The sequence below is a fragment of the Mastigoproctus giganteus genome, chromosome 8 (assembly GCF_048544385.1).
Source record: "Mastigoproctus giganteus isolate SK-2022 chromosome 8, ASM4854438v1, whole genome shotgun sequence".
In the NCBI taxonomy this organism is placed as follows: domain Eukaryota; kingdom Metazoa; phylum Arthropoda; class Arachnida; order Uropygi; family Thelyphonidae; genus Mastigoproctus; species Mastigoproctus giganteus.
The window spans coordinates 148,650,358-148,667,546 of record NC_143582.1 but is presented as its reverse complement, the minus strand read 5'-3'; the positions used below and the strand labels follow the sequence as shown (position 1 = coordinate 148,667,546).

The 17,189-nt window shown below is 36.9% G+C and overlaps 1 protein-coding gene across 1 annotated transcript in view; it reads right to left on the bottom strand.

Moving 5' to 3' along the window:
* Window positions 1-17,189, bottom strand: part of LOC150081911 (uncharacterized) — a 370,485-nt gene that overhangs the window by 258,782 nt on the left and 94,514 nt on the right. Inside the window, 1 exon segment of the mRNA XM_090380362.1 lies at window positions 9,961-10,079. Within this exon segment, the coding sequence (XP_090236488.1) occupies window positions 9,961-10,079 (119 nt within the window).

Below are 17,189 nucleotides of genomic sequence, written 5' to 3'. Positions count from 1 at the left end.
TAAGAAAAAGTACAAAAAGAGGGATTATATTCCAAAAGCTAACAAATATACACCATTCTAGATTTCGTGTATCTTCTACTCTCTTAAAAAAAAAAAAAAATCAGTAATCTGGGTTTGTGTGCTTTCGCTTGATAAATTTTTGTGAATGCCACATCATATGGAACTAAGCATTTTTTGAAGCTCTCCTTTTCAATTTGGGCTCCTTTCATTCAAGAATCTGCATTCAAAAAAATAAGATTCTAATTGCTTGACTAACTTTATGCCTTCCTTTTTAGTGTAAAATTTGAAAGTTTAGAATTTATCTGCGCTATCATTCTCCGAATTGATTTGGTTTTACGTCCAATGCCATTTACACAAAATCCGCTTCGCCAGCCTCTTTTTCTAACAGTAATTCCTGAATGTCTTCAGTAATCATTTAATTTTTTTTTTCATTTTTTTAGGAGCATCGGCAACTAAGGCCATGTTACTGTCTATAAATTGCGTATGTCCTAAGGTCAATTTTCTATTTTGCTGGACAAAAAACCCGAGTTTTCGGGAGAAAAAAACTATGCTGCCTGAGCCCGACTAACCCATTCACACTTTGTGAAAAAACCCATAAAAATTCCTCTCGTTATTGACAGGATTCAAACTCAGGTTTTTTCCACCCGGTGCAGGGAGGAGGGCGATTCTATCAACTGTGCTACCCACGAGGGTTTCAGTAGTTGTATCATCAAAACTTTCCCCTCCTACCGAAATAGCAAGTTCTACTATTGCACTGATTCCGTTTTCTGCCCATTCAATCATATTTCCTGAATGAAGTTACTCTGGCCATACATTTTTCCACACACATTTAACGTCTATGGTTTTACTTCTTTCAGCAATAAAGCTACGATTCCGATACAGTCCACAATTGAGAAATTGTTTCCATGCCTCCATTACTTCAATAGATTTGGAATTTATTTTATCAAAAATCAATTGTAATGATTTTCTGATGGAATGAGTTTTAAAGGTGGATATAATGCCTTGACCTAACAGCTGAATGAAAGAAGTTGTATTAACCCAGTACAACTGTGGCAGTAGGAACATAACTTCAATGCTTTGGATGACTTAAATCTTTTGGATGGCCTGGTATGCTATCCAATAGTAATAAAACTTTGAAATCTAGATTTTTTTTCCACAAGTTCAATAGCACAGAACATAACACGGGGATTTCCCAACAAAATAAAATACAGGGATTTCTCAATAATTTTTTTTTGACTAGCGAGTCAACAGCGGGGATTCAAAAAGAGTGGAAATGTTGAAAAATTACATCCAACATAATAGCAGGGTTTTCCCACACAAAAGCTCAAAAATACTGTGTTATGCGAGGTTTACCAAAATTCTCTAACCGTGTTAGGGCGAAATCATGTTTATAAGTACCGTGTTGTGCGAAGATTACCCCAATTTATCAATCATGTTAGAGCAAAACCGTGTTGTAGAAATACCGTGTTATATGGGGGTTGCCTGTATTTAAAATTATAGGGTAGAGTATTTTTAAGTGTACGTCATTTGTATTTCACTGAAAGTATTATGTTATTTTTATAATTTCAGTAATTTTACCTGGCAGTAAATGTGATTTCCACTACAAATATATAGAGTACTGCACAAATGGATTATTTGAATTTTTGTAACACACTAAATAATGTACATCATAAACTATACAGTACAGATAGCCTTCTATTTACATCAGGGTTAGATTCCTGGGGGGATAGGCGCAAATGGAACCCTTTATATAATGGAGTCAAATCGGAAATCATAGGGTTAGATTCCTGGCACCAAAAATTTTACCCTCCACTTTGAATCGATTGTTTTATTTTATTAGCATTCTTCATAGTTGTAGTAATAGTTGATGGAAGCATATTCATAGCCCTATACACATTAGGGTGGCTTTCACCAGATTTCATCCACCAAATATTACACTAGGATTCAATGAACTTCTTTTACCAGACATGGCATCTCTTTATTCTATTAAATTAAAAACTTTAACACAATTGGCAAAAACTGCACACCGCTATCACTATTATTATTATTTAATTTATTAATAGCATGCAATTAATAAAAAATGTTATCGTAATAAATTTCCAACACATGTAAATAGCGTAAACAACAACCAACTGAATGCTTCACTGCATGTACCTCTTAACCACACACATCCACGAGTGGCTACTTTGAGGGCAAGAATCTTTCTCGTCTCTGATACGGATGCACTAATTGCTAATTGGCTCAGATTGTTCTAAGTCACGTGAACTGCATGATACATAGCACAGTATGATGCCGATAAATTTTGTCTGATGATTTTAAACTTTCAATTTATAAAAAAATTGCAAAAATAAAATAATTAAATAAATAAATAAAAATGCCGTTGTGGTTAGTGATCGCCACTATTGCGAATTGGAGCAAATCGCACAAGTGCAAAATGAGAGTTACCTGTATTTTGAAATAAGCGTTATTGGATCATATGCCAAAATTGAAAATCGAAGTCAATTTACTTATGACATCTTAAGTGATGAACCACAAATTCTCATCAATTGAAACTGAATTGCAATTTTCAGTATTTGAAGATGAAGTGTGTGTGCGCTGCACACACACTTCATCTTCATAAGTCTGTCAATTTACTCATCGATTCAACTTTCATTTTCCAAATATTGGTTCTTAATACTAATTACATGATCACATTTCTTCCATTTATCAGTAGACTGTTCAAAAAATTTTTTCGGCCAATTCTTTAAAGCTGTCCCAGAGAAAAAGAACTTATTTTCGGCAACTTGCCGTTTAATTTTTCCCTATACAAGTTTGACAGGATTTAAATCGGCCTGATAGGGAGAAGGTAAAAATACAGTATGACCATATGTTTTCAAAATGGCATAGATTTTGTATTTGAGTTGTATCGGAGAAACTTTAAACAAAATTTTAATCATCACTGAACACCGTTTTCCTGTAGCCAATGCTGTATATCTCTTTTTAAAGTAGAGAAATTTGTTTTTTTTTTTATTATAATGTACAGAACAGTAGCTGGCACTGTCCATTACTATAACACTATAATACATTTGGCAGTAAATTATTATCGACCCATTTTCTGAAGTTTCAAAGTTCACATTATCATGATAGTCACAAGTCTTATCCTTCAATTTAAAAGTTACTAGGCATCATTTACAAAGCCTTTATCTCCACCAGAGTGAATAATAATCAATCATGAGCCCTTCCCAATTGCTTTAAGCATGCCACTTTCACTCTCCAATTAGCAACTTCCTACTGTGTGCATGTTGTTCTTGTTATTTGGTTTTTTGGAGCATTAGCAACTAAGGCCATATTGCTCCGGGGATATGCGGTGGTCATTCCCTGACCTTTTCGCCTCCTCCGTATTTGGTGGTCACGGGCTCAAACCCCGGTCTAATCGAGAAGCGTGTGCTATGCACTGCTACTCCTGCCCACCTGGCTACTGAGGCATCTACTGTGTGCATGGAATGCAAATGTTTCATTGAGATATATTTGTTTTCCATTAGATCTAGTACTTCTTATCCTTTTTAAGTATTGATACCGCAAGGATGCTCTTTCCGATTTCTCAATTAATATTTTCCACTTATAACCGATCTCTTTAATTTAGTAATTAAATGAAATTATACAGGAAAATATTAATTGATTTCTCAATATTTTCCTTCTAGAACAGGCATTTCTTCCCACTTATAACTGGTCAATTTAATTGTTTTTTTGAAGAAGTTCAAAGCAATCCAATTTTAAGTCCTCCTTTACTACAGGCAAAAGTTTATTTAAAGAAACAGAAATGTTTTTGCAAATGAATTGTGGATTTTGTAACAGATAGTGCATTTCATAAAGTCATCTATTTCTATTCTTTTAATGTGGTTATTCTTTTTACCAGTAGGAATAGAAAACATTATTTTCCTGCAACATTCCAGAGCTTGCTGACCTTCTTTTAACACTTTTTTTTTTAAATGTGGTTTCACAAACTTTTGGTGCTTCACTGTAGCTTAGATATAATTCTTTATATGAAAATCTGACTTTTTTGAAAATAAATACTCAGCAACACTGTATAAAATTTCCCGAGTCTGACCTCTTAGTAGCTTTCCCATACTAAATTTTGGCATTTTCAAGTTTTCATTTTACAGTTTACATAAACACAAATACTTCCAGGAAGTTGGCTAACTATACCTGATACAATTGACTCAGCACCCCTAAAATTGTGCAATGAACTAGATGATGTGCACAAGCCATACTATAACTAGAAATCAGTTCTTAGTGGAACTTAATAGACTATATGGTTATCTATGAGAGAACTAATGATAAAGTAATACATGGCAAAAAAAAACCTGAGGATTTGTTTCAAAATGCAGTCCTGTTGGAAAAATCCCACAAGACAGGTCAAAATGATATTTTGACTGCAGACTACCACTTGTTTCTTGAAAGTTTTTCAACTGTTGCTGGATACAGTAGCAGTTACCACATGCTTTCTCCCATACTTCAACTGGTAATACTTTCACATCACTGACAGATTTAAACTTTGATTCACAGCATACATAATGCTTTCTGTTGTCCTGATGTCATTTTGAGAATAAACATTTTCAGCTCTCCCATTTGGCAATTATGTTATTTAATGAAATTTTCTATGAATCTTTGTGAGCCGTTATTTAAAATAACATGACAGTAAGAGTATACACGTGTTACAAGTCGCAACTCCGCTGAATGAGAAGTTTTTTTTTTTAGCCATATTTAGCCGCTTATTGAATATTTTTTACATCAAATTATTTTTTGTAAGCAGCTTATAGACCTAGTAAGGATCGTTAGTTTATTCTGAATTGAGACAGCGAGATTTGAAAGTTAATTAATACTTAAGTGTCCATAGATTACCGTTAGTAACTTCCCGCCTTTGTCTTTGTCATACGATCGTTATATATCGAACCTAGATAGCGTTAGTATAGTATAGGTTATAATATTTTCAGTGATCGGTAAAATCTATTAAACTTCTTGAACTTCGTTGGCATTTAAATTGTACTTTTAACTAAATACATATACCGACTTAGATTACAAACGTAACCTAATTAATTAATACATAACTGATACGGAAGTTATATAAAGGGAACTCGGAGATAATTAATACTTGACACTAAAAATATATATATCCCGTTATAACTGTGTTGGGAGATAATTTAGGGTTATAAACTGAAATTGAAATTTTATTTAAATTAAAAGAAACATGACTCAGACCAGAGCAGCAAAACAAAAGGCTCAAGCTAATGGAAGTGCTGTGGCTCAGAGGAGAACTGAGGGGGGCAGTTGCCTTCTGAATCACAGCCTTCTAAAATGCACAGCTTGCATGATGTTTGTGGAGCATTCAGGTACGGGACATGATATTGCCATGGGGGATGTCTTTGTGTGTGTGCGATGCAAGGAGTGTATCGAAATCAGGCAACAACTCAGCGTTCTTATGGGCCTATATGAGGAGAGCTTGAAGGAGAGGGTGGATGCCCTCGAAGGAACTAAATTAAGGGGCCCATCAAGCTCTCAGCTGCCCACATCAACGCCAGAGCTTGCACTTGGTCGTCGCGCAAAACAGCGGCAACCCCCAAGGCAAAATGTGCTGGTCCCAAAGGAACTAATAGTTGTTGGTGACTATTGTCAGGGAAACGGGGAACATGCTTTGTAAAAAGGATAGGTGGAACAGGACCAGGGTATGTCTGCCAGGGGCAAAGGTTGATGACATTGTAGAGCAGATATCATCTTTTAAGGGCACAAAAGGTGATATAGTTGTACACGTTGGCACTAATGATATCAAGAGTAGGAGACCGGCAGAATTGCTTAACAAGTACAGGTCACTGTTGAAAAAAAGCCGTGAAATAGGGTTGAATTTGAAAGTGTCTGCAATTCTGATCAGACAAGATAGGAGGGAGTATATGATGAGAGCCTTGTCGATCAATTCGGCCCTGAAAAGATTGTGCAAGGCTCAAGGGGTAGAAATTTTTTCAGCCTGGACTGTACTTGTTAACAGGAGAGATTGCTCCTACAGGGATGGGATACACTTAAATAGAAAGGGTGCAAGAATATTTGCTGATGCTATCGGGGCAGTGTTAGGTGGGTCGGAAAACTACTAGCTTTGGGGGAGACAAAGACCAATAGATTAACAGTAGCCACTGGCAGAGGTGAAAGAGATTCTTGCACTGCTTCTATTGGAATGAGCAGAAGCCTGAAAAACAAGGTGCAGGATATTTCAGAGACTGACGGGAGTCATTGCGGTACAAGTAAACACATGGGTTGTGTTAGGGTAGCTAAGAATAGAAATAGGTGCATGTATACTTGCGTGTACACCAATGCTAGGAGTTTAGTAAATAAATTTGATCAATTTGAGGTATTGCTCAAAACATCAAAGGCAGATATTGTTGAGATATCAAAGACGTGGTGTCACACAGATATAAGGAATGCAGAACTGGAATTTGGGGAGTACAACGTCTACAGAAAGGATAGACTGGATAGGAAGAGAGGAGGGGTTATGCTATTAGTTAAGAAATACATAAAATCCAAGGAAGTGAAGCCAGTGGACATCGCTGGCCAGTGCAGTGTCGAGTCAGTTTGGTGTGACATAAGCATTGGGAGATCAAAATTGAGAGTAGGAGTGTGCTATAGGCCTAATGACTCTGATGAGTATAATAAGATACTGTACAGGGAAATAGAGTGGGCCAGTGGATCAGAGAATCTTATAATGGGAGATTTTAATTTCCCAGATATTGACTGGAATTTGGGGGCTGGTCACTCACACACTAGCAAGGCTTTTGTGGATTTATTGGATGATCATTTTCTACATCAGCATGTTCAGGAGGCAACTAGAGGGAAGAATACTCTTGATTTGATTATCAGCAGTGATTCTTCATGCATTAAGAATCTGTAGATAAATCAACCACTAGGTGGCAGTGATCACAGTGTGCTGAAGTGGGATTTACTCAAAGAGGTAACTACCATTAGGGGTAAAGGGAAGGGTTATTGCTTTTGTAAAGGCGACTACGATGGACTGAGACAGTATTTAAATTCTATACAGTGGGACCAACTGATGATGTTACCAACAGCAAATGCAAAATGGGAAGCATTCAAAGAACTTATCTTAGAAGCTACTAGGCTATACATACCAACTAAGAAATATTGTTCAAGGTTTAGGCCTAAATGGATGTCAGATGAACTGATGAGGCATATGGCAGAGAGGAAACATGCATGGGATACATACAAATTAACACATGACACAGAAGCCTATGATAGATACAAGTTGATCTGTAACCAAGTTACAAAGGAGGTTAGGCAGGCGAAGGCAGATTACGAGACATCTTTGGCAAGGGATACAAAGAAAAACAGCAAAGAGTTCTTTACTTATGTAAACTCTAGAAGGAAGGGGATGAATCAGATTGGTCCACTTGATATCGATGGGTCAACTGTTGATGATCCTGCTCAGGTAGCTAACAAACTAAATGAATATTTTGCATCAACATTCACACATGAGGAGTTATTTAGCGAGGGGAAAGCCAGAGGTGTATTCAACTCTAGCAGTAAGCTAGAGAATCTTGTAATAACTGAGAGTAAAGTGGAGGAGAAATTGTTGAAGATAAACACAAGAAAGGCACCCGGGGTGGATGGGATCTATCCAGTTATATTAAAGGAGGCAGCAAAGGAAGTAAGCAAACCCTTAGCCATAATTATGAGAGCTTCCTTGGACTCAGGGGAGGTACCCACAGACTGGAGATGTGCAAATGTCACCCCAATTCACAAAGGAGGATCAAAGGCTGACACAAGTAATTATAGACCTGTGAGTTTAACTTCTGTTCCAGGAAAATTAATGGAGGCATGGTTAAAGAAGTACTGCAGGATCATTTAGACAAGACTTCAGCTATAGCTCGGACACAGCCTGGTTTTGTTAAGGGGAAGTCTTGCCTGACCAATTTGATTGGATACTATGATGCAGTCACAAAGAAACTGGATGCAGGGAATAACTTTGATATTATATACTTGGATCTTAGAAAGGCTTTTGATACTGTTGCACATGGAAGACTGCTGCACAAATTGGAGCAGTGTGGCATTGGAAGCAAATTGCTGCTGTGGATAAAGGGGTGGGGGAGAAGACAGAGAGTGGTAATCAATGGACACTGCTCGTCGTGGACTAATGTTATTAGTGGAGTCCCTCAGGGCTCAGTGTTGGGTCCATTATTGTTTTCTGTATTCATAAATGATACTGATGATGGTATATCAAGCTTAATGTCCAAGTTTGCAGACGATACGAAGGTTGGCAGGGTTGTCAAGGACACTACTGACACTATGCTGCTGCAACAGGATCTGGAAAGGTTGAGCAGATGGGCTGAGAGGTGGCAAATGAAGTTTAACATTGACAAATGTATAGTACTACACATGGGAAACAGCAACCCCAGAGCAACGTATCAACTCTGTGGTACTACACTGACAGTGGTAGAGAATGGAAGGGACCTGGGGGTGGTTGTGCAGGCAAATATGAAGTTCTCTGAGCAGTGCAGATGGGCTGCAAGAGAAGCTCGTGGTGTATTGTCAATGATATATAGGAATTTTTCTAGCAGGGATAAGGAGGTGATTATTCCCTTGTATAAGGCAATGGTCAGGCCACACCTAGAGTACTGTATACAGGTCTGGAGGCCTCATTTCAAGAAGGATGTAGAGCTGCTGGAACGAGTACAGAGAAGGGCAACAAGATTAGTGAATGGAACAAAGGGGTGCTCTTACGAAGAAAGGCTTAAGTTTTGCAAATTACAGTGTCTGGAGACTAGGCACTAGCGATGTGATCTGATAGAGGTGTATAAAGCCTTGAATGGTTTGAGCATGCTCAATGCTGATGGGATTCTTCCTCTCGCTCAGAATAATCACCTGAGAGGGCATAAATTCAAATTGAGGAAAGACAGATGTAGGATAGACGTGCGGAAATTTGCCTTTAGCCAGCGGGTAGTTGGTTGGTGGAACAGACTTCCATCCCTTGTCGTGGAAGTTGATAGCCTAAATAAGTTTAAGGCTCAGCTGGACAGATATTTTGAACGAACAGAGGGGTGAAGTGGAAGTGGTTTTTTTTTTTTTTTTGGCTGATGCTGCATAGCTTGCTTTCTTGCATCAAATGCCTCTACTAATACTAATGCTAATTTCTCTTTATCTGATTTACTTTTCTTTTTATCACCATTTATAATATGGCGAATAATATGAACCTACCATGTACATGCATACGTTTTCAGTCTTTTCACTGTAGCTTTCACTATTCCTTTGAATCAAGACTGATGAGAATAAGAATACTCACATATTGTAACAGCTGGCAAAATGAAATAAAGACAGAGAACACAAGAATGAGAGAAACCATTAATTCTCCATCCTCTCTCCTCATTACCACATACAATATTATTGGGTGGTCTTTGATCATCCCATGACAGGTGCCAACCGGGTGGGTAAAGTGCCTGCCTGGCAACCCAAAGGTTGCGGGTTCGCTTCCCGCCTCGGGCTTGAATTAAAGTACTGCAAAAAAAAAAACCTTGGGAGGTGCATTATGGCCACAGAAGCCTATGTGCCAACAACTACCAAAAAAAAAAAAAAATAATCATCCCATGACAGGTTGAAGTTTTGGCAATTGTGATCCTAGTATGCTAATTTTCCAGTTATGCTATTTAATGTGGTTTTCATTGCATATTATATCTGTATAAGCAATTTTTCAAGAAATGAAAAACTGAAAACAAGTAAATAGAGAAACCATTGCCCTAATTACCCACGATTTGCTAAATACAGCCTTGATTACAGAGGCCTTCTAGATTCCTTTATTCTCCAACATAATTCAAACCCAACCTCTCCAAACAAGTAGCAAACCCACTATATTATCATAGAGGACTACTGAAGCAGTAATACCATTAAAAATTAATAAAATACCAACAATGACATTATGCTTGTTCTTACCTTTTCTGGAACATTTTCTGGCCCATTAATGAGAATAATGCAATATTCAAGAAGAACAAGAAAAGGACAGTGACAATATCTGGAAGGGTTCGTCGAATATTTCTGAATGCTCGACGCACCTGAAAGGTAAAAGTTCATGTTACTAGTAAATATCCATAAAGAAAATAAATATTTAAACATAATGCGAACAATAATATAAAGTACAATTCTGACACCACAGGAAATTTTAATGCAATAACACATGAAAACGAATTTTACTTTTTTTTTATCACTTCTCATAATTTTAGGGGCTGGGTCACAGAGAGCAGACATGCATCAGTTCATAATTATACATATTAAGTATCAACTATAGTGATTTCTAAGACCAAGAAAAAAAAAAAAAAAATAGAACAAATTTCTGCTGTCTTTTTAAGTTTTCGATTGGCTTGGTATATAGCAGAATTGCATTTGGTACATAAAAGGATTGCACCAAGTTTAGTCTTAAAAAGAGAGCAGGAATTTTCCACATTTATGTGGTTTAGTGTTTTTTTTTTATAAGTCTAAGCATTTTTGTTTTTCCTTAATTTATTTAAACATCTTGTAAAATTAATTTCAGTAACTTTATAAATTTAATTTCAGTAAGTTTTTAAAGTTATTTTCTGAATTGGTTTCTGTCAGTCAATGCTTTGCTGAAATTAAAGTAAAAAATGTCAAAATTATTCTGTACACTCAACTAACAAGTGACTGTCAATATAGCTGTTTTGATTTTTCTCTTTACAAAACTATGCTGCATTTCCTTCAGAATTTAATTTCCATCTAAATAACTCTATACTGCACTCTTTTCACTGTTTTTCGTGATATTCCATACCACTGAACTCAGACTGATCAGGTCAGTGGTTACCCACTTTACTCTTAGAACTGCTTTTATACATTGCTGGCACTTTTCCAATCCAGGGAATCTCTCCTGTGTCCAGTGATGTACTCATAATTAACATTAATGGTTCAATGCACTCTTGCTGCTTCCCTCAAAATTACTGGATATATGCTATCAACTCTAGGAACCTTACTGCCTTTAAGGTCAAAAGTTTTTCTAATAAATAAACTCCTGAAATTTTAATATTGCTAAATTTCATGCTTTGTCCTCATTTGCATAGATTCTCCTTACTAAAAAAGGATTTTTCATCAATAAATATCATTGTAAAGTACTTTTTACAATGAACTTTTACTTTTTTCAAGCTGGGTTATCCAAGGCTTTCTTACACCCATTAAAAAACAATCAGGGTCTGATTCAATCATTTTTTCTACTTTGTAATCACACAGGTGATTACAAAGGTGAAAAATTTCACCTTTGTAAAAATTCACCCCTTTCTTTGCTCTGGTAGCCAAGAATTTCTCAGATTGTGACTTTACTAGCCTAACCTTTTCCGCAGTATTATTATAGATCAACTTGCAGCTGTTACAGGCATGTTTTTTTTGTAACTTTTGATTCAAAATTAGTAGTGTAGCTATTATTTGTGCTTCTGATTAAGTTGGTGAATTTTTTTTTTTTTTATTTGGCCTTTGTAATTGCTTAAGAAATGACAGTCTACTTCCGCTGCTATCATATTGTATCCATGAGGACATTCAAATTTTTCTGCCATAGTGTTGTATCGATAAGAACATTTGAATTTTCCCACCACTGTGCTATATAGATTCTATATAGCACAATGGTGTGCTATATACGTTCAAATTCTGCTGCCACTGTTATAGCATACAGATGATACGTGGAGATTTTTCTAAGTAGTTTTGTAGCAATGTAAACAGTATCAGAAGAGACTTATAAACTATAAATCTGAAGAAATATACACTTACCTTGCTTAAGGAAAATTACCTCACTGTTAGGAAAGTTGGACAGGAGGAACTCTAGTTTCAAAGAATGGAAGCCAAAGAGTTCCATGTAATTAATAACAGACAAATTTGATAGAATGGGATAGAGAGATTTTAAACCAGAGAAGGTAGTAGTAGTGGCATGTGATGCAAGAAAGCAAATGTATGAGCTTATGCAGCATCAGGCAAAAAAAAAAAAAAAAAAAACACACCATTCCCTCCAAATGCCTGTCCAGTACCTCCTTAAATTTATTTAACCTGTCAACTTCCACAACGACAGATGGAAGTTTGTTCCAGCAGTTAACCACCCGCTGGCTAAAGGCAAATTTCCGCACATCTATTCTACGTCTGTCTTTTCTTAATTTGAATTTATGCCCCCTTAGGTTCGTAATCTGAACAAGTGGAAGGATCCCATCAGAATTCAGCGTGTAAACCCATTCAAGCCTTTATATACCTCAATCAGATCACCGCGCAGGTGCCTAGTCTCCAGCCACTGCAATTTGCAGAACTTAAGCCTCTCTTGGTAAGAGGATCCCTTCATTCCCCTCACCAATCTTGTTGCCCTTCTCTGTACACGCTCAAGTAAATCTACATCCTTCCTAAAATGAGGCCTCCAGACCTGTACGCAGTTCTCAAGGCGTGGCCTGACCATTGCCTTATACAGAGGGATAATCATCTCCTTTTCCCTGCTAGCAAAATTCCTATATATCATTGACAAAACCTCATGACCTGCCCTGGCAGCCTGTCTGCATTGCTCAGAAAACTTCATATCTGCCTGCACAATTACTCCCAAGTCTTTTCATTTTCTACCACCTTAAGTGTAGTACCACACAGTTGGTACGTTTCTCTGGGGTTACTTCTACCCATATGCAGTACTTTGCATTTGTCAAGGTTAAACTTCAGTTGCCACTTCTTAGCCCATCTGCCCAAATTTTCTAGATCCTGTTGCAGTAGCACACTGCCATTACTGTCATTAACAACCCTGCCAACCTTTGTATCATCTGCAAATTTTGACATTAAGCCTGATATACCTTCATCAATATCATTGATAAATATACAAACCAACAGTGGACCTAACACCGAACCCTGTGGGACTCCACTAATAACATTAGTCCAAGAAGAGCAGCAACCATTGATTACCACCCTCTGTCTTCTCGCACTTAACCATCCTTTTCGATTTTTAATACCATTCCGCTCCAATTTGTACAATAGTCTTCCATGCGCAACAGTGTCAAAAGCTTTCCTGAAATCCAAATATATGATATCAAAATTATTTTTTGCATCCAGCTCCTTTGTAACCACATCATAATAACCTATCAAATTTGTCAGACAAGACTTTCCCTAACAAACCCATGCTGTGTCTGAATTATTGCTGCAGTCTTGTCTAGATGATCCTGCAATGCATCTTTAACCAGCGACTCCATTATTTTACCCGGAACAGAAGTTAAACTAACTGGTCTGTAATTACTCGTGTCATCCTTCGATCCCCCTTTGTGAATTGGGGATACATTTGCACATCTCCAGTCCGTGGGAACCTCCCCTGAGTCCAAGGATGCTCTCAAAATTATGGCTAAGGGTTTGCTTAGTTGCTTTGCCGCCTCCTTTAATATAATTGGATAGATCCCATCCACCCCAGGTGCTTTTCTTACGTTTAACTTCAACAATTTCTCTTCCACTTTGCTCTCAGTTATTACAAAATCATTAAGTATCTTGCTACAATTTGATAACCTTCTGCCATTTTCAAACCTTAATAATTCCTCACGTGTGAATGTAGATGCAAAATACTCATTCAGTTTGTTTGCTATCTGAGCAGGATCATCAACAGTCGAACCATCGATGTCAAGTGGACCAATCAGATTCATCCCCTTCCTTTTAGAGTTTATATAAGTAAAGAAATCCTTGCTGTTTTTCTTAGCATCTTTTGCCAAGGATTTCTCGTAATCTGCATTCGCCTGCCGAACCTCCTTTGTGACCTGATTACAGATTAACTTATATCTGCCATGGGCTTCTGAGTCGCTTGATAATTTATATGCATCCCATGCATTTTTCTTCTCTGTTACAAGTCTCATTAGTTCATTTGACAACCATTTAGGCCAAAATCTTGAACAATATTTCTTAATAGGTATGAAACTTTTGGTAGCTTCCACGATTAATTCCTTGAATGCTTCCCACACTTAGAATTTACTGTTGGTAACATCGTCAGTTGATCCCACTGTACAGAATTTAAAAACTGTCTAAGACCACTGTACTTGCCTTTACGGAAGCAAAAACCCTTTCCTTTACCCCTGATGGTAATTAAATCTTTAAGTAAATCCCACGTCAGTACACTGTGATCACTGCCACCTAGTGGTTCTTTTATCTGCAAATTCCTAATACATGAATGATCACTGCTGATAACCAGATCAAGAGTATTACTTTCTCTGGTTGCCTCTCGAACATGCTGCTGCAGAAAACAATCATCCAATAAATCCACAAAAGTCTGACTAGTGTGTGAGTGACCAACCCACAAGTTCCAGTCAATATCTGGGAAGTTAAAATCCCCCATTATAAGGCATTCCGATTTACTAGCCCACTCTATTTCTCTGTACAATTGTTCATTGTACTCATTCAAGTCATTAGGCCTATAACACACTCCTACTCTAATTTTTGCTTTCGCTGTGCTTATGTCACACCAAACTGACTCAACAGTGCACTGTTCATCTATATCAACTGGATGCACTTCTTTTGATTTTATGTTTTTCTTTATTAACAGCATAACACCTCCTCCCTTCCTATCCTGTCTATCCTTTCTGTACACATTGTACTCCCCAAATTCCAGTTCGGCATCCCTTATATCTGTGTGACACCACGTCTTTGATATCCCAACAATATGCGCCTTTGATGTCGTGACCAACACTTCAAATTCATCAAATTTATTTACTATACTTCTAGCACTGGTATACATGCAAGTATATCAATGCTTCTCTTTTTGACCAAGGTCAAAAAGAGAAGTTTCCAAATTACTAATTCTCTGACATTCTTTTCAAATCCTGTATTACATTCTACCCTCTTATCTCAAAACTGATACATCTATGATCGCTGGTAATCCAATCCTCCTAATCCTCCAATGCCATATTTTATTCCACAAGGCTTCTGTAGTTAATGTTAAATCTATATTAGATTCTCCTTGTATAGCACTGAAGGTAGAAGGCTGGCCCAGCTCATTTACAATATTAAGTCTCTGACTTATCAACATTTCCTCTAATTAATTTCCTCTAGTATCAGTCTCGCAACTTCCCCAAGTTGCTGAACTTGCATTTGAATTAATACCAATCACAATTTTCTTTCCTTGTAATACAACTACCACTTTTTCAATATAGTTTAAATGAGGCTGCAGTTCATCACGGAATTGGCAGCATACACTTACCATCTCACTCAAGATCTCAGCACAGATTCCATGAGTAAAACACAACTCAACAATCTGTGTTACCACACAGTCTGCATTTTTTACTATGACAGCAGCCTGACTTTTTACTCTGGACTACATAATTTTATCAGTTATTTTAAAACCTTTAACAAGGTTCCCAACCACATATGGCTCCTGAAGAAGGAGGACATCAGTCTTTTGTCCTTCTGATGACTAACTGCAATGCAACATTTAGGATCTTTGCCATTCACTTGTAGTACCTTTAGTTTTTTCATTTCTATTTCTCTCCTATCCATAATCTAATCCTATATTGTTCATAATATTTCTTACATTCACTGCATTCCTTGCTTCTAATCGAAAGGCAAAAATCACTATTTTTTTGCTTACAATTAATACATATAGCACTTTCATTTTTCTTTTTATAATCTTTAAAAACATGTCCCTCTTCTCCACAATGTCCACACGCAGTCTTGCCCTTACACTGATAAGCCACATGGCCATAAGATAAACATTTAAAAAACATTTTGGAATGTGGAAAATATCCTTCACCTGAAATGAGGTCCACTGGCAATAGACTCCTCCTTTATATATTAATATATCTCAACTCCTTAGGCACTTCCAAAATCCAATTATTTCCTTCCTTACTTGAAGAAATAGATCTCACAACTGCTTTTTTAACCCTTTCCAAACTATATCCATGATCAAACAAATTTCTATCCCAAAGTTCTTGCATAAACTGTTCCTTCTGTATATCCTTATTCACATATATACTATTATCTTTAAACCAGGTTTCTTTTGAACTTCGACTTTAAGATCAGCCTCTTCCAACCTCTAATTATTCTGCAATTCACATAAATCACTCATAAAATCAACTTCAACCAATATTCCTCTATCTCTAATCTTTCTTGTTCTCTTTCCTTTAACTTTCTTCATTCAACACTGCTTCAACTTGTTCACTTGTAGTATTTTTATCTGTATTTTCCTTAATCAAGGCCACTATAGTTTCACCTCCCCTTTTTAACTTCCTTCACCTTTTCTCTTCCCTTCTCTAGTACAGAAGCATAACTTTCAAATTGTTCTTGATCCCGAATTAATTGTCTACAATCTTTTACGCTAGACACCATTGCTCGATTTTCCACAAACAATCTAACTGCTCTATCTTCTAACATATCCACATTGAAAGAATCTTGTTCATGGCAGCTTTAGTTACTTTATTTGCATCACAAAATAGAAATTTTTGGAGCCTAGTCCGTACTTGTCTTATTTCCAAAAACTCCTCACAAATATCTTTTCCTATACCCATATGTTCACTATCTCCATTATCTATCTCTTCATCTTCTACTCTTACCCTTTTCTGTACCCTTCTTTCCTTATTCTCTTCTCCACCTTCCCCTTTCTCTTCACTTTCTATTCTCTCTAATCTAACAACTGATGTCTTAACCTGTTCTTGAAACCTCATCTCCTCCAATTCTTCATCATCCATCGCCAGCAGATCCTCTGACTCCTCACTCCTATGAGCCATAATAACTCAAACAATAAGATTTTAATACTAAGCAGTCAAAACTTAGCAATCTAAATACTTAACTAGCTGAATTCGCTATGGGACCGGAAATGCTCCATCCCAAAAAAACAAACACTGATTACTGAATTCCTAAGCACTCGGGTGCGTATATAATAATTATTACTAGGTCACACTTACAAAATATATATAATAAAATAAAACTTTTAAAAATTCTACAAGAACACTAAAATTCACAACAGTCCAGACAATTTCAACTTGTCTACTAAACTCAAAATGTTTATTCACACGCACTTATAGTGTCCACTTATCTTTGTAATTCTCACTGTCCAAATCTAGTTCCGACTTCACTTCGCCGCCCAGGACTTGACTGGCAGCCCACCCCAAGCTACGTGGAGGTGGGAGTCCTGGCAATTGTACCTCACTGCTTCCTTCTAATTTTCTGCACAGAATTTCATC